This window comes from Oryctolagus cuniculus, chromosome 2, assembly GCF_964237555.1.
Source record: "Oryctolagus cuniculus chromosome 2, mOryCun1.1, whole genome shotgun sequence".
NCBI classification, from domain to species: Eukaryota; Metazoa; Chordata; class Mammalia; order Lagomorpha; family Leporidae; genus Oryctolagus; species Oryctolagus cuniculus.
In genome coordinates, this window is record NC_091433.1 from 41,107,340 (window position 1) to 41,126,035 (window position 18,696).

The 18,696-nt window shown below is 40.4% G+C and overlaps 1 protein-coding gene across 2 annotated transcripts in view; it reads right to left on the minus strand.

Moving 5' to 3' along the window:
- Positions 1-18,294, minus strand: part of NFXL1 (nuclear transcription factor, X-box binding like 1) — a 55,784-nt gene extending 37,490 nt beyond the window's left edge. The window contains exons 1-7 of one of the 2 annotated variants that reach the window (XM_008248592.4): positions 18,157-18,294; positions 17,631-17,858; positions 14,874-15,047; positions 8,743-8,852; positions 6,720-6,850; positions 438-616; positions 43-204 (exon numbers count right to left, since the gene is read on the minus strand). In XM_008248592.4, the coding sequence (XP_008246814.1) occupies positions 43-204; positions 438-616; positions 6,720-6,850; positions 8,743-8,852; positions 14,874-15,047; positions 17,631-17,856 (982 nt within the window). In that variant the 5' untranslated portion in view covers positions 17,857-17,858; positions 18,157-18,294. Of the gene's footprint in view, positions 1-42; positions 205-437; positions 617-6,719; positions 6,851-8,742; positions 8,853-14,873; positions 15,048-17,630; positions 17,859-18,051 lie in introns of both variants that reach the window. The other variant, XM_051842509.2, reaches the window with a different exon arrangement.
- Positions 18,295-18,696: the final 402 nt, after the last annotated feature.

The following is an 18,696-nucleotide window of genomic DNA, read 5'->3' on the forward strand; positions in this document are numbered from 1 at the left end:
ATTTGCTTACAGTTAGAACACATAACCCGAATGGCCTTTTACCTGCATGACAAGAATGTTCACATTTATGTTGTCCACATAGCAACTTCCGCCCACAAGGGAGCTGACAGGACCATTCCTTGGTACTGCACCTACGAGGGATAGGTTTTGCTTTCTTACAGTAACAAGTAGTTGTGACCATCTTTGGACAAGGAGGGCAGGGGCCTAGAATTCAATGAGAGGAAAAAAAAAATCAGGAGTCAGAAATTAAAAGTTTCAATTCCTATTTCTACCAGCAATTTCTAAAGTTTTGTATACTGAGCATTTAAAAAGGTAATTCCTTTCAATATTTTCTTATGGCAAATTTAAAATTCCAAAATCAACGTTCACAATATTTTGCCTCCACATAAAAAGATATAACCATGCACAAACAACATAAAATGTAATAAATAACTCACCCGGGTGACAAAGAAGTAAACACTTATGGCCACAAGGAGGTTTGAATTCTCTCTCACATACTTGGCCACATGAATGAGGCACGAGCCAAGGGTCTAATGGTGGGTCTTCGACTTTTCCACAATAACAATAATATCTACTAGGGGTTTCCGATCGTTTGTATTCAAACCTACATTTTGGGCTACAAAGAAGAATGAAATTAGTAAACCTAATTTAAGGTTTAAAAGCAACATGAGATACAGGAAAATAAATTAAGTATACCTAGTAACATACTGTATTGTGCTCAATTAATTTTATGTTAAACAACTGTACTCCATCTTTATACTAGTAAAAAACAAAGCCTTACTAAAATAATTTCCAACCATCTAGAACAGCTTTATACAATATAATTTCCCAGGTCAGCGCCATGGTTCACTTAGTTAATCCTCCGCCTGCGGCACCAGCATCCCAGATGGGAGCCGGGTTCTAGTCCCGGTTGTTCCTCTTCCAGTCCAGCTCTCTGCTGTGGCCTGGGAGTGCAGTGGATGATGACCCAAGTGCTTGGGTCCCTGCACCTGCATGGGAGGCCAGGAGGAAGCACCTGGCTCCTGGCTTCGGATCGGTGCAGCGCCGTCCGTAGTGGCCATTTAGGGGTGAACCAACGGAAGGGAGACCTTTCTCTAACTGTCAAATAAAAAAAAATAAAAATAAAAAGCAATATAATTTCCTAAGGTGGGTGTTTTATACCTGCACTCTCCAACACAGTAGCCAGCAGCCACACATGACTAGTAAGCACCTGAAAGGTAGCTAGTGGTTATAACTAAGGAAGGAACAGAATTTTTTATAATATTTAAAAATTTAAACAGTCAAATGTGGCTAGTTGCTACACACACCTAGGATATAGCTACAAAAAGAAAGCAGTATTAGCATCATGCTAACCATTTCAACTTTATTCTTGAGGTATTCATCCCAATTTTTATAAAGCTCAATTTTTCAAAAGTTTGGTTCTATGGTTCACAAATAAATAAAACATATTAGCAAGAGTAAACAAAAGAGAGAAGACAGGTTTTAAGCAGGCAACCAGCAGCAAGGAGCATGATCAAAATACAGAACACTAAGCGGGGAATGACCTTAAAATAAAGAATATAACAATTCTCAACATTTAATATATATATATTCCAAATGTGCCAAAGCTATTCATGTTCTTGGCTAAAGCTTAAAGATACTTAACCTACAACATAAAGTAAGTTTTGATACTGGAAGCGTTAACATTCAGCTCTGGCTGAAAAGCCCATGAGAGTATTACAGGCATGGAAAGCCAAAACACTCTGGCAAAAACAAAAAAAAAAAACAAAAAAAAAAACCCTACATGAAAGATCTCCACGAGTGAGATCCCAATGAAAAGAACAGGTCATCAAAGAAGGAGGTACCTTTCTCTGAAGGGAGGAGAGAACTTCCACTTTGACCACGACCTTGTCTAAATATGATCAGAGTTGGTGAACTCAAAAGGCTTCCATAGCCTTGGCAACTCATGACAAGAGCCTAGGGTGATTACTGATGCCATAAACAAGAGTGTCAATTTGTTAAGTCAACGACAGGAGTCACTGTGCACTTACTCCTCATGTAGGATCTCTGTCCTTAGTGTGCTGTACATTGAGATTTAATGCTATAACTAGTACTCAAACAGTATTTTTCACTTTGTGTTTCTATGTGGGTGCAAACTGTTGAAATCTTTACTTAATATATGCTAAACTAATCTTCTGTATATAAAAAGAATTGAAAATGAATCTTGATGTGAATGGAAGGGGGGAGGGAGAGGGAAAGGGGAGGGTTGCGGGTGGGAGGGAAGTTATGGGGGGGGGAGCCATTGTAATCCATAAGCTGTACTTTGGAAATTTATATTCATTAAATAAAAGTTAAAAAAAAATAAAATTAATTTAATTAAGCAAAAAAAAAATTCAGCTCTATCAAAAATTCACTTGAAGATCAAAATAGATCACTTCATTCTCAAAAGATGCTGTGATCTTTTTTTTCCCTCAAAAATAATTATGTTAGTATGCTATACAAGTTTTACATCATCACTTAAATTTCTTTGATATCATAGGCAACATATTTTCAACATCCTGAGAACATGTTCTATTTCTAAAAACCACATAAATATCCAAAATAAGCAAAAGATATTCCTACTTGTAATTAAAAATCAAAAACAAAATATGTCTTATCTGGAATGAATAACTGACATTTTGTTTTAAGAGTCAAAATTCCTTTACTAAAGGAAAAACATCCACCATTCCTTTCAGCTAGTGTGGAGAGGGATTTGGACCTTGAATAAGTTATGGATGGCTAACAAGGAACTCACAACACCTTAACACGGTCCGTAAGGACTGAGACTGAACTGCTCTCGTGAGGGCCTTATGTGCAAATAGATGAGTTTTATTTAAGATAATGTAATGCCAGCTGGTGCCGTGGCTCACTAGGCTAATCTTTCGACTGCGGCGCCGGCACACCGAGTTCTAGTCCTGGTTGGGGAGCCGGATTCTGTCCCGGTTGCCCCTCTTCCAGGCCAGTTCTCTGCTGTGGCCCTGGAAGGCAGTGGAGGATGGCCCAAGTCCTTGGGCCCTGCACCCACATGGGAGCCCAGGAGGAAGCACCTGGCTCCTGGCTTTGGATCGGTGCAGCGCGGTGGTCACAACATGCTGACCATAGCGGCCACTTGCGGGGTGAAGCAACGGAAGGAAGACCTTTCTCTCTGTCTCTCTCTTACTAACTCTGCCAGTCAAAAAAAAACGATAATGTAATGCCAACAATGATATGTTGTACTGTGCTGTATCTTTTTCATAAGCAAACTATCTTAGAAGAAATATCCAGTTTTAATTTATTTCCATAAAACACCTAATTTAAAACCATAAGAATTCTAGTTTTATCTGCATAAGAATTAAACAAAAATGAGTTCTCAATCAGAAGATTAATTTACTTTCTTTCTTTAAAAATATGAAATACAGAACAAAAAGGATACTGCAAAGTTTATTAATCTTCTTCCTTTTAGATTTAGGAGAGTAGCAGTTCATTATTCTCTTTAATTGCTACTTCCCTCATCCATCGAAAAGTGGCTACTTAAAAAAGTGAGAAGAGCAAAGGTGAGAAAACATATGTGAGGTTTAAATGTCTAAAGTCAACTAGTCAGAATATTTGGTTTAATTCAGTACTAATAAACACTAAGATTCCCTCCACCAAAAGTAATATGCTTAGCAAAATCAATACGGGGGTGGGGGGGAGACTGGTACTGTGGAACAGTGGGTAAAGCTGCCACCTGCAGTGCTGGCATCCCATATGATAGTCAGATCAAGTCTCGGATGTTACACTATATTTCAAATTCTGGCTCTGTCACTTAAGAGTCAGCAAAGCCTGAACCCATTTTCAATATCCTCACTAGTAACAGGACTAGATTCTCTCAGACAGCTGAAAATTATTTTTACCAACTAGTACATTTAAAATGTCTTTAAAAACTACAGCACCACAATTTTACAAATATGTCAATATTTATGGTAATAAGAGGAAAGCCTGACATGGATCCAGGTTATGTAAGGCCTGATTCTTATACAATTTGGGGACTTTTTGTTAAGAAAAGGAATGCAGGGGCTGGCGCTGTCGCACAACAGGTTAAAGCCCCAGCCTGCAGAGCTGGCATCCCATATATGCACCAGTTAGAGACCGCGCTGCTCCACTTCCCATTCAGCTCTCTGCTATGGCCTGGGAAAGCACAGGAGAATAGCCCAAGTCCTTGCGCCCCTGCACACACATGAGAGACCCAGAAGAAGCTCCTGGTTCCTGGCTTCAGATTGGCTCAGCTCCAGCTGTTGCAGCCATGTGGGGAGTGAACCAGCCCATGGAAGACCTTTCTCTCTCTAGTCTCTCTCTAACTCTTTCAAATAAAGAGTTTTTTTTTTTTTTTTAAAAAGGAATGCAAATAAAATTACAATATTAGTTAAAAAAATTACAAAATGTGAACCCAAAGCACCTGAAGCTTATGCCTCATTACCTTGACAATCAATCTACCCCTGTGGGCTGCAAAGATGAAAAAATTTCTTACTGTTTTATTTACCACAGATATAAAATTTCTACTCTCCAACTCTTTCTGTAAATTTAACAGAAGTTTAACATCAAATAGCCACCAATAATAAGCAAAAGTAATTAAATACAAAAAAAACTAATGGAATCATATAACATACATCAAAAGGAGTTACTAGATAGGGCATCAGATACAGATATTCACAGGCCCTTATCTCTCAGTGTCCTCCCTTAAAATTTCTTTGTCCTACTGTGATGATTGCGAATCAACCTCTTACTGAAGACTAACTCAATGAGTTGAGGAAGTGGTGCCTTAGGGTAAGCTCTCCACACAGAGTCCCATATAACAAGACTCAGATGCCATTCATCTCCTATAAAGGTAACATCTTGATGTCAGGCCCAATCCTCAGGGCTTTTTGCCCTCAGATGAACCCAAATCCCTGAGCAAAAAGTAATAACCACCCGCGCCTAGCCTCCAGTCAGACTGGTGCTCACTTTACCATCACCAAAATTCCCAAAAGAATACATGGTTGGCCTATCGCAGACCAATCAAAGCAGGTCACGAGCACTGCAGATCAATGAGACCTGCACACAAACTGAACACACATCTTTCAACTCAAACTCAAACTATGAGATTTCTTATGTTTACTCTCTGCGGAAGTCAGGAACTAAGCACTTGCTCTGCACTTTGCAATAACAAATACCTATTTTCTTCTACCACCCTGGTGTCACTGATTGTCTCTTGGCGTGTCAAGTGAGCAGACCCAGATTTTAGAATTCTGCAACACTAGTAGTCTTGACACTTCAAGAACAAAACTGGGGTGAAATATTTAGATGAAAATATTAGATGATTCTTTTTTTTTTTTTTTAATTTATTTAATAAGCATAAATTTCCAAAGTACAGCTTATGGACCACAATAGCCTCCTCCCCCCACCCCGTGTCTTCCCTCCCATCCACAACACTCCCCTCTCCCACTCCCTCTTCCCTTCCCCTTCACATCATAATTAATTTTCAATTATCTTTATATACAGAAGATCAATTTACCGTATGTTAAGTAAAGATTACCACATTTTGCTCCCACACAGAAACATAAAGTGTAAAATACTATTTGAGTACTAGTTATAGCATTAATTAAACACCTAAGAGTAATTGTGTATTAATTACAGAGCTCAACCAATAGTTTTAAGTAGAATATAAATGATTCTTATACAGAGTGATACTAAAAGACATTCGAGAAGAGAAGTACCAGAATTATGAATGACTCTCAGTCACAAAGAAAAGAAACACAGTCCTTTGGGGCAACCATTTGGTACAGTACTTAAGACACTGCATGCCTTGGAGCTGACACTGGCATGGTGGGCTAAGCCTCTGCCTGCAGCACCTGCATCCCACGTGGGCACCAGTTCGTGTCCTGGCTGCTCCACTTCCCATCCAGCTCTCTGCTGTGCCCAGGAAAGCAGAAGATGATGGCCCATATGCTAGGGCCCCAGGGCACGTGTGGGAGACCCAGAAGACCCTGGCTCCTGGCTTCGGATCAGCTCAGCTCTAGACATCGCAGCTATCTGGGGCATCAACCACCGGATGAAAGACCTTTCTCTTTTTCTCTCCCTCTCTCTCTTAACTCTAGTTCTCAAATAAATAAAATCTTAAAAAAAAAAAACCTGCATTCCATAATTAAAGTGCCTAGTTCAAATCCCAGCTCCTTCACTTCTGATTTAGCTTCCTGCTAATGTGTGCCCTGGGAGGCAATATCTGATGGTTCGCCCAAGTGGGAGAAACAGATTGCGTTCTGAGTTCCTAGCGTCAGCCTGGCTCAGCCTTAGCTGTTGTGGGCATCTGGGGAACAAACCAGAGGATAAAAGATCTCTTTTCTCTCTCTCTTCCACATAAAAGGAAAACAAAAATAAAGTCCTTTACAAGAATAATTAAGGAACTGTTCGGCAGGGGAAAAAATTAAGTCTCAATGATTTATTATTTAAAGGAACTAGTAATTATAAAAATTGTGTGAACAAGATCTCATAGCCTCATAAACCAAAAGACTGAAAGCCAAACACAAAACTGGCAAAAGCAACTTACAATATACAATTTTCATTTCTCCTATAATTTATAATCCAACTAATTAGAAAAAGTTGCCAATTTGGGGAGTGAACCAGCAGATGGAAGATCTCTCTTTGTCTCTCCCTCTCCTTCTATAATTCTTTCAAATAAATAAATAAATCTTAAAAAAAAAAGTTACCAAGGCCAGGGATAATCTCTCTTTCCAAAATCATCATCCGTCAAAGAAGATACAAGAAATTGGCTGTCTTTTGCCCACTTCTGGATACAAGGCATGTGAAATATACAGAAACATCCTGAACAGCTCCAAACCTAAGACAAAGGTGCCAGAAATTAACATATATACAATGACTTTTCTTTGTTAATTCCACAATACCAAAAAATGAGCATCACACTAAATTATCTTCAAAAGCTACCTAAAGATTAACAAACAAAACTTTCCTACCAGTGTAACAGTAGAAATGTTCTTGATAAATGTGTATTTAAGAACAGAACACTTTAAAGGGAAAATATAATTAATCAATTAGATTCATTCATCTATAAATAACTATTGCTAATATTCTGGATGATCTGATTTTTATATATTATATGTAATTTACACCTTTAAAAATGAGGTTGTACTACATGACTGATGTGTGTAACTTTCTAGCTTTTCAATATATATTATAAACATTTATCCTTATCAAATATGTTGACGTAACATGGTATTTATAGACATACAGTATAATTGATATATAATTTAACTAATTTCTTATTCTTTGCAAACATAAATAACATTAAACATTAATAAGTACATATATCTATTTAGCTTTCAGTTATATAAAACCTATTCATCTAGAACTGAACAGTGCTAAATGCTAAAAATTGGGTGAGCAAAAAATAAGTATGTAACTGAAAAAGCTTAAGGAGTAATACTAAATTAATTTTTAAAACCTGCTGGTACATTGATATAACTGACAAAAAAAATTTCCCTTTTCCTTATCTTACGACCATGTGATAAATTCAGAAGTGTAGCACACTGCAAAAACTAGCCGACATCATTAAAAAAAAAAAAGAAAGTCAATTTCTTGCTTTGAGTTTCTCCCAAAGCAGTTCCTGAGATAAAAATTGGGTGTAGCACTAAGGGGACAAAATAGGGACAAGAAAAATGCCAATACATTGTTGTGCTGATGACCTCTGAGGGCCACAGAGGCTCAGTCCTGCAGGGTACCCCCTGAGGAATTAAGCAAAACAGGTTTGGATGACCCCAGCTCCACCCCTACCAATTCCCTGGGGGCAGAATGTTCCCTCACAGGGCACTAATTCCCTATGGCTTCTGCAGCACATCTTTGTACTCACTGGATTATTTCCCAAGGGAAAAAGTGTTGAGGTTAAAATAAATAAATAAATAAAATAAAATAAAAGCTCATATGCAGGAGAGTTTAAAGAAGGATGGTGTTTATACAGAGAGACAATTTACCTCTATTCAAAGCAGAGTATGCCAACCAAATGTGACTTTGGGCACCAAAGGCACCTGCCTCTGCTATACTATCCTAACCAATCTGAGCAGGTTACATTTCTGATTCACTCCACATTTAAGGTGGCCTGATTTTCCTTCTGTAGGCTATGCAGCTTTAACAGTGAATTAGAATCTAAGGTCTAAAAGTTCAATCATACGGAGTTGTCACTTCTTAATTGTTCCTTTGCTACCCTTTTTATAGATTACTTCACCACCAGGCCATAGCTCCTCTAACGACATGAGCTATGTCTAAATCTCTTTCCCCAAAGACCTTTGCCACTTCCCATGATGCCATCAATGCAGAAGAAGCTGACTAGAAAACAACAGTCATTGTCAAACTCTACTTCCTTGAAGGCAGGGACCTATGTATCTTTTTTCAAGCCCACTGTAAGTAACGCAATGTAGTATATTTTAACACTTCGTATTTGTGGGAATATACAAGGCACAAATACTAAAAAAGCCTTATCAAAGTGTACATTAAATTGGTGATACCTGCTTCAGATATTAATAATGCAAAAAATACTGGATGCTCATTTAGAGGCAACTTTCTAAAAATTAGTTACAAAATTCAGATAATCCATATAAAAATGCTTAAATTAGACATTTTAAACAAAAATAAGGAAAAGAATAATAAATGGCTAAATATTATAAATACAAAATACGTAGTTTTGAGAGATACCAATATAGATAAGGAAGAAAAACTTACTGCTTGATTTCTCTTCACTGAAGCAATACAAATTAAGCACGTCATTGCCCCTGCTTGGAAAGCTTCATTTACATATTGTTTTGTCCGTTCTAATTCACGTGTATCTCCATCTTGAAATGTCAAAATTGAAAAACTCAAGTTAAGCAATGTCTGAAAATAATACAAATTTACTAATACAAAGATTCTTCACAATGTTTGTAGAAAATGGAATTTTAAAAACATAAGTTTTTTAATAAGCATTTTTCATGAACTTTCTGAAGACCCTTCACAGCACATTGTGTGACAACAAACAATGTCAATTGCTCAAAATATAACCGAAAACCAAAAAGTTTTTTTTTTAAATAAAGTAACCAATGAGCGAGCAGTCAAGAGGTCACAAAGTCTATGCAATAAATGGTAGGTACTTAATTCAAAAACAGCACCTCAGCTTTATCTCAACATATTGCTGCACTTGCTTTTCTTTTGCTGTTACAGTCCTTAACAAATGTGGTGGGAGCAGAGCCATAGGCAAAAGTAGCAGGATATAAAATTATAAGGGAAAGGGGACGGCACTGTGGCATAGCCAGTACAGCTGCCGCCTGCAGTGCTGGCATCCCATATCGGTGCGGACTGGAGTCCCAGCTGCTCTACTTCCAATCCAGCTCTCTGAGGCCTGGGAAAAGAGTAGAAGATGTCCCAAGTCCTTGGGCCTCTGCACCCATGTGGGAGACCCAGAAGGAAGCTCCTGGCTCCTGGCTTTGGATCGGACCAGCTCCAGCCATTGCAGCCAATTGGGGAGTGAACCAGCAGATGGAAGACTTCTCTCTGCCTCTCCTTCTCTCTGTGTAACTCTTTCAAATAAATAATATTTTTAAAAAGTTTAAAAAAATAAAGTTATAAGGAAAAGCACACCAAAACAAGTAAGAAAGGAAATAAAAAGTCACATTAATTAAAGCCATTTAGTATAAGCTCAGGTATTTGCATGTGTATCTATGTGTATATCGGTGTGTGAATTTAGCATATCACATATTCTTAATAAAATTTTGTTGAATGAAAAGACATTGAGGTCATTACAGTGAATAAAACTTTGCATTAAATTATATTTCTGCTAAAAAAAGCAGCATAAACTTTTTAAAAAGAAACTACTAAACTGCACTTTCTTTAACAATTATTGAGGGCTTATTTGCTAGGCATGGCACTTATAGTATTTCTGAAGGATTAAAGGAATTATTATTTTTGCTTTATAGACGAGGAAATTGAAACAGAACAATTAAGTGACCTACCCTCTCTAAACCCAAAGCTATGCTGCAGTTAGAGCTTACTGAAAAAAAAGCCCAAGAAGTAACAGGTAAGAGCAAAATGAAATAGAGAGTAAGAGAAATAGGGCAACATGCCTGTAGTACAACAGATTATTCACAAAAGCTGAGTCTCCATGAAGAGCAGATTAAAAGCATAAACTAACTTAAGTACAGAATGTACCTTGGCAATAATCTGGTTCAAATCAAATTTAATTTATAAAAAGAAAATACACAGGACACTGGATAATTCTTTAGTTTCTAAAATCATCAATGTAAAAATAGCACCTACCAAAAAAGCTTGTCCTGCCGTAATATAAACATAAATGTAATTTACAGTATAAAGCAAGGTACATATGTAAGCACTTCCAAAACTTAAATATTATAGAATTACATAAAACAGTTTAAACATATCCTTAAGGCAGAAAGACCACAGTTAGTGTGCTTATCTGGTTTTCAAAACAGGTGGCTTTAACAAATATATAACATCTTAAATTTTGTCTAATTTAGCAGCTAACTCATATGAAACGAAATTTAAGAACAAGAATGAGCTTTTGTAAAATAAAAAACCTATATGTACAAAATTTATGTGAATTCTTTAAAATTTGTATTAAGTTTTGGCTGAATAAAGTACACAGCCCAGCATGTCACAGTAGAGAGCATAACGTCTGAAGTCATGCATTTTTAAAAAGATCACTCTGGCAACTGAAGACAAAATGATCTCGAGGCAGCCAAGGTTGGAGGCAGGAAGTAAAGTTAAAAGAAAGGAATAGTAATAAAGCAAACTATGACCTGAGGGGTTGGCGCTGTGGCATAGCGGGTAAAGCTGCCGCCAGCAGTGCCGGCATCCCATAGGGGCACCGGTTCTAGTCCTGGCTGTTCCACTTCCGATCCAGCTCTCTGCTATGGCCTGGGAAAAGTAGTAGAATATGGCCCAGGTCCTTGGGCCCCTGCACCCATATGGGAGACCCGAAGAAGCTCCTGGCTCCTGGCTTCGGATTGGTGCAGTTCCAGTCACTGCGGCCAACTGGACAATGAACCAGCGGATAGAAGACCTCTCCCTCTCCCTCTCCCTCTCCCTCTCCCTTTGCCTCTCCTTCTCTCTCTAACTCTGACTTTCAAGTAAAATAAATCTTTATAATTTAAAAAAAAAAAGACCTTGAACAAAGTTATCAAATGTGTCTCAGTTTTCTCATTTGTCAAAACCCTGCAGTCATCATATAGATTTTTAAAAAATTTTTATTAATATAAAGAGAACAGATTTACCTAAACATATTAAAGGGGCAGGCATTGTGGCATAGTGAGTTAAACAGCTGCCTACAAGACCTGCACCCCATGTGAGCACTGGTTGGAGTCCAGGCTATTCCACTTCAGATCCAGCTCCCTGCTAACATGCCTGGGAAAGCAGAGGAAAATGGCCCAAGTCCACTCAGACAATCTGGTATAGTCTCTACATGGTCACATCTGCAAAGTTTCTTTTGTTGCTTAAGGTCATATTCACAGGGCTGGCATTGTGGCACAGTGGGTTAAACTGTTACCCGTTAAACTGTTACCAGTGCTCCCATATGAGCACTGGTTCAAGTCCTGGGTGCTCTACTTGCAATCCAGCTCCCTACTAATGTGTCTGGGGAAGCAGCAGCAGATGCCCAAGTATCTGGGCCCCTACACCCAGAGTGAGAGACTTGGATGGAATTCCAGGCTCATGGCTTCATCCTGGTCCAGCCTTGGCCATTGTAGCCATTTGAGGAATGAACCAGCGAACAGATTTCTGTCTCTGTCTCTTTCTGCTTCTCTAACTCTGCCTTTCAAATAAACAGATCTTAAAAAATAAAATAATAAACAGCTGTATGGGCCTGAACAAGGTAATGATGGTATGCAGGGAGAGGGAGGGCAGATTTAAATTTAATGAACAAAATTTAGGAAGCCTTGGATGGCAATTAGAGTGTTACTTTTAAAAGCTGATGTTCTTGTCAACATGCAGAAATAAAGAGTGCGTGTTCAATGGGTTGTCTGGCAAGGGCAATGTAGGGAGCAATAGTAAATGACGACACTCATGTCATATTCATGGCATTCCTGCTCCCAGAATTCTGACACACACGGTGACTGGGAAAACTGTAGTGCTACCAACTAAGAAAGAGAAAACAGGAGAAGAAATAAGTTATCTTTCAATGTAAGTCTGATGTATCCTTAGGCCAGCAAGACAGAGAAACTCACTGAAGTTGGTCATACAGGTTTGAAATTTGAGAGAAGAATCACAAAAGGGCAAAGGTTGTGCTCAGATGAAAATGTACTCCTTGGGTAAAGACCTGCTGTGTAATTCGGTCGGCAATGTGGCTCACTTGGATAATCTTCCGCCTGCCGCGCCGGCACACCAGGTTCTAGTCCTGGTTGGGGCGCCGGATTCTGTCCTGGTTGCTCCTCTTCCAGTCCAGCTCTCTGCTGTGACCCAGAAAGGCAGTGGAGGATGGCCCAGGTCCTTGGGCCCTGCACCCGCATGGGAGACCAGGAGGAAGCACCTGGCTCCTGGGTTTGGATTGGCGCAGCACAGCACAGGCGTAGCAGCCATTTGGGGAGTGAACCAACGGAAAGAAGACCTTTCTCTCTGTCTCTCTCTTTCTCACTGTCTAACTCTGCCTGTCAAAAGAAAAAAAAAAAAAAAAAAGACCTGCTGTGTAATTCACTAATGTAAGGCAGGAGCCATCTCATTATTCTGGTATTTATTTTTCTTAAAGCAAATGATCAGATTTCTTTCCTTTGGTAAAGTGCAAAACACAAAGGAATGAGATTCAGAATAATAATGGATTTGACACAAACAACATAAGAAAAATGATCTTAACACTTTTAAGATGAAAACCAGATTAAAAATTAAAACTTAACAAATGAGAAGTTTCCTAAATTCTAAAAATATATACTGAGTTACATTACCTTATTTCCTATTTAAAAATAAAATTCTATCTCGAATAGCTTAAATGAGGACCTACGGCAACAGGAAACTTAAGGTAAGTTTCAATCTTAAATTCTAAAAAAGAAGAAACCTCAGAACCCTTCAGTTACTTTTTAATCACCTTTTACCTGGCTCAGCTGGACTTCCTAGCAAAATTTCCTAATTTTAATTATTTAGCAGCTATGGTAAATTCCTTAGAGACCTACTTAACACTCATGAGAATCCTATCAGCATAGGCAACTACCTAATCACCAAGGTCTAGAATGGAGGAAAAGACACAAATTCCATAATTAATTGTCTGCAGTCTTGACTAACTCTCATGCTCTATGAATTGCCCTTATTCCAACTCACGCTAAAACCCTGCTATGATTCTATTCTGCTGTACCAGCAGAATTGTGGCACTGCTTGCCTTACTCTTCTCAAGGAACCACAACACAATAAGCAAGGAACACATCAGTAGGAAGAAGCAAAGCAAGACCAATTGAGTAAAAATAAGAGGTCATTTTTAAAAAATAACAAGAAAAGAGAAGGAGCTATGGTAGAAAATCTCTAGTAATCAAGCTCACAAAAATACACTAAATATAGCAAACAGATGTACAGCACACAGTGTACCTATAGAGATTCATTTCACCCTAACAACTCTAGAGAATTTAATAGCATTATGTCCATTTTACAAAAAAGAAACTGAGACCCTAAAATGTTAAATAGTATGTCAAACTTCATGCAGCCAAGTAAGAGACAAGATTCAGACTTAAGAATCAATGTTCTCAACCACTGTACATGCTGCATTTCTCCACAGATAGGTACAGAGTGCCAGTCCAATCTCTCAGAATATTTCTGGTTTTACATAGAAAATGCTGCTATTCTAGTAACAGTTCAAAATTTTTTTTTTATTATTATTATTTGACAGATAGAGTTAGACAGTAAGAGCAAGACAGAGAGAAAGGTCTTCCTTCCATTGGTTCACCCCCAAATGGCCGCCATGGCCAGAGCTACGCCAATCCGAAGCCAGGAACCAGGTGCTTCCCCTTAGTCTCCCGTGCAGGTGCAGGTGCCCAAGCACTTAGGCCATCCTCCACTATCTTCCTGTGCCACAGCAGAGAGCTGGACCGGAAGAGGAGCAACTGAGACTAGAACCTGGTGCCCATATGGGATGCCAGTGCCACAGGCAGAGGATTAATCTACTGCGCCACAGTGCCGGCCCCCAAATGTTTAAACCTAGCTCTACCGTTTACTAACTGTTTAAGTCTAGGAAAGTCACTTCTCTCTAGAGTTGTTTCCTACAAATTTTCTAAGTTTTCCTCTAGTTCTAACAGGATCCTAATCTGAGAAAAAGAACTGAGCAAGAGTATAAACACATATTACTAATATCACGGCATATAAGTAATATGGTGAATATCTACAAATACATCAACAAATGTTAATAATACCTGCAAAAATGTAAAAATCACTACAAAGCTGAAACTGCAAAAAGTTTAAGAATCCCTGTATTTACATTTAAAATAATCTATTTCCACAACTTCAAGACATATTTAACATGATGAAAAAAAGGGAAAGAAACGCAGACTAGATTGAAAGGGGCATCCAAGTCCTCCAAACTCATCACATCACCGCCAGGGACAATGAGCCCCGGTGGTCTCTCAGGGGCTTTGCAGCCCTCTCCTAGCCTTCCCCGCAAGTGCACAGCAAATGCAGAAGAACTTGGAGGGCTGTGAAAGACTCCCTGCCATTCTATTTTCTTTTGAAAAGATTAAACACGTAACTCACATAGCAAAATGTATAAAAATTCAACTCTACAACAAAAAATGCTCTTTCTTATGATACAATAGCTATCCCATGTGGAGTAAAAGTGTTGTCAAAAAGTGTCAAAATATACACACTTTCATTGATGTCAAAATTTAAAAGATCAGTACCTGTCTGAGTAGTGTATGTTATAAAGGTATTAGCAACTATTTTCCCCTGTTTTCCTTCAAAATCTTCATCTCCTTCTTCTTCAGATGAGGAACTAATATGTTCTTGAACAAGTTTTTTGGCTGCAGCTTGATTAGCCTTCTTGATTTCTTCAAACTTCTTCTGAGACATTAGCTCTATTTGCAAGAAAAACAAACAGTTTGATTCTGCAAAACAATCTCTCACAAAGCAAAAAATGTTGTACTAATATACCGTTGTAAACAAATATCTGAAAGTCATCTTGGGAGCATTCTACCTTACTATACTCCACAGAAAAGTATCTCCAAATTTCTTACTGCACAACTAAAGGGAATACCACAAGAAAAGCTTTCATTTGTGTTATCTGTCCTGTTAAATGCAGTGAACTGCTACACAAAGAGTGACTAACAAATCCGGAAAATACATATATATAAAGAAATGAGAGATATCAAAAACCGCAAAATAAGGACGTTAACAAAAATTAGAACAGGTGTTTTATGAGATCTTGCACACAGTGATTCTGAAGAGGTGAGAGCACACACCTACTGGGAGCACATCAGAATTGGGGACTAGATGCTGCTTCAACTTCTTGTGAACCACAGCCCAACCTACTCCATAGAGTTCACACAGACACTATCCATTGCATACCAACTATATTTATAATCTGCTTCCTATAAAGCTCAATAAGTTTTGCCTTTATGGTGGGCTTTGTGACATTTTTGTGGTGACAAATAATAAATTTATTTAGCATTAATCTGTACAAAATGTTAACACGGAAAACATGCTTCTTACAAATTGATTCCAAAAAACATCAACCAAATTTTTTATTTGTTCTTTCTCCATTCTCTTTAGTACTGTCTGTACTTGTCTCATTTTGTTATTTGGTTAAAGAATAATGCAGAACAGAATATTTCCAGTGAGACTTCAAACTTCTTGAGAGCACGGATCATAGGAATTTTCTTCAAGCATTAAGTGTTAATAATCTCTTAAGGACAGCAACCAATTTAAGGAAGGAAAGGAACCTACTGAATTGGTGTGAATTTATGAGTGCCCAAACTGAAATTAAAATTAGCTTAAACTACTAATTTAAAATCCACTTTATATTAAAACTGAGGAGCCACTACCAAGATAACTCTCTTACTTTAGGTAGTATATTTGTACTTAAAGACATTTTATGTTGGGGCCAGTGTTGAGGTGTAGCAGGTAATATGCCGCCTGTAATGCTGACATCCTATGTGGGTGCCGCCATTTCCAATCCTGCTCCCTGCTAATGGCCAGGAAAAAGCAGCAGCAGATGACCCAAGTGTTTGGGACCCTGCCACCCACAGGGGAGACCTGGGTGAAGCTCCTAGCTTTGGCCTGGCCAGCACTGGCTACTGCAGCCATCTGAGGAGTGAACCAGTGGATGGAAGCTCGCTCTCTCATCGTTCCCTCTCTCTCTCCAATTCTCACTTTCAAAATAAATAAATAAATAAATCTTTTTATATTTTATGTCCCTCATTAAACATGTTCTTTGTCTTAATGTAACCAGTTTGGTTGGGCATTAACAACCAAAACTGTTTGATCATTTCAAGTAAAATTAGAAGGAAATGTTTACAGCGCTTAGATAGGAATCTCTGAGGTAATATCTATAATACACATGACTCAAAACTTGAACAAGAAGAGAGAATAAATGCCATTAATCTACAGAAAATGAGTACTTAAAGATATGCAAGAAAAAAGGTGGACAGAAAATAATGAAGATATTTATAACATGATAAATGTATTTATCCGTGCTCTCAAGAAGTGGGAAGTCTCACTGAAAATATTCTGTTTTGCATTATTCTTTAACCAAATAACAAAATGAGACAAGTACAGACAGTACTAAAGAGAACAGAGGAAGAACAAATCCAAAACTTGGCTGATGTTTTTTGGAATCAATTTGTAAGAAGCACGTTTTCCATGCTAACATTTTGTACAGATTAATATTAAAGAAATAGATTATTTGTCGCCATAAAAATGTCACAACGCCCACCACACAAGCCAAGAGAATACATCCAACTTTAAAACGGCCCAAGAGAAAACTCACTTAGAAGTACAATTCTGCTCACCTCCCTAAAAAACTATTCTGATCATACATTCCAAATACAAAAATACTTCAGAGCTGTGTGTAAGTGTTCTCAGCAGATATATCCAGGACAGGACAGGAGGTGGGCCAACAGGACCCACAGCGGAGGAAGGCACCACCTGCACAAGTACCCTCAAGGTACAAACAATACGGGAAGGCAGTCTGGGAAAGCTGGCTAAGGACAACTGGTCCCAGAAGCAGCGCTAGACCCACTCAGAAGGGCATTTCTGCGACTCCGGCAAGGTGAACGTGGTCACGCACAAAGGTGTTAACACCACAAAATTTTACTTAACCAAAAAAAGTTGTTCGCCAGATTTTTCTGAGATTTTTTTCAAACACAAGCAATCGCTGGCAACCAATTCGGATTTAAAGCACTCTGTTTACCAAAGGACACCATGAACTAATAACCCAGACCAGGGGGCCACAGCGTACTACTTAGGGGAGGCAAAGGAGAGGGGTAGAGTAATAAAAAGAGTAGCACGCCAACCACGATGAAAGTGAGACTCTGCCCAGCACATCGAAATAAAGCGGCTGCCTCCAAGGTTAGACACTCCCCAAGGAAGAGAAGGGCCTGACTTGGGCCAAGGGCCAGGGGAGACACCCAGGTGAGCTGGGGGACGGGCGCCGTTCTCACCGCCGGCCGCCGAAGTCTGCGGCGCCTCCGACCCCGCGGGGCTGTGCCTGCTACCTGCCGCCGCTCCTCCCGGGCTGCAGCCCGAATGGACGGCGCCCACCGACCCCTTCTCGCGGCCTCCGCCGACACCGCGGAGAGGGACTCCATTTCCAGAGGCGGGGGCAGCAGTGGCCCGTCCGCGGGCTCGGCCTCGGCCACCGGCCACCTGGCGCCAGGAAGCTTCCATCCCTGCAGAGAAAGGAGGAGGGAGAACAAGAGGATATAAGGAGCCTGAGTGCTGGGGTTACCGAGGCCGAGAGGAAAGTCGGGGTGAGGCGGGTCCCCGCAGGGCGCGGCCCTGTCCGTCCCGGAGGGCGCGTCCCGCCAAACCCCGGCTCGGGAGATGGACCGAAAAGGAAGAGGACTAGGTAGGGGTATGGACCGCGAGGGCAAGGAGCACTCAGCGCCGGAGAGGGAAAGCCGGGGAGACGGAGAGCGTCTTCTCAGCCTCAGGGCGAGCGCGGAGCGACGAGAGCGGCTGACTGACCCTGCGGCTCCCGCGGGGACCAACTGCTGTAGCAGACCCCACGGAAAGCTACGTCTCCTTACGACGGCGCCCGCCCCCAGCGACTACAACTCCCAGAAGCCCGCGCCCGTGGCCCGCGGAACGCGTGGCAGCCCTGGCCGCTTCCTCATCCGGAAGAGAGCGGGGCTCAGGAGGGCCTGACGCGCGTGCGCAGACCTGGGCCGGCCTCTGGGAACTACGACTCCCGGCGTGCTCTGGGGCGCCGGAGGCGTCGACCTCCGGGAAAAGCACGCGGGGGAGAAGTGGGCGGGCCAGGAGGCGCTCTGGACCCCCGGCTGGCCTGGGGGTTGTAGATGGCTTCCCTGAAGGCGTCGTAGTGTCCGATCCGGTCAGGGTGGCCCCAGTCAGCTCTCCACTGTGTTCAGCTGTGCCTCGGGGCTTGCGGGTGACAGGAGGATCCTCTCGGATGGGAGGAGCGCTTACCTCGAGGAGACTTGAGGGTCCGCAGGAAGGAAAGTGGGGAAGAGTTGTCAGAGAGGCGAGGGAACGAGGCGAGCGAAC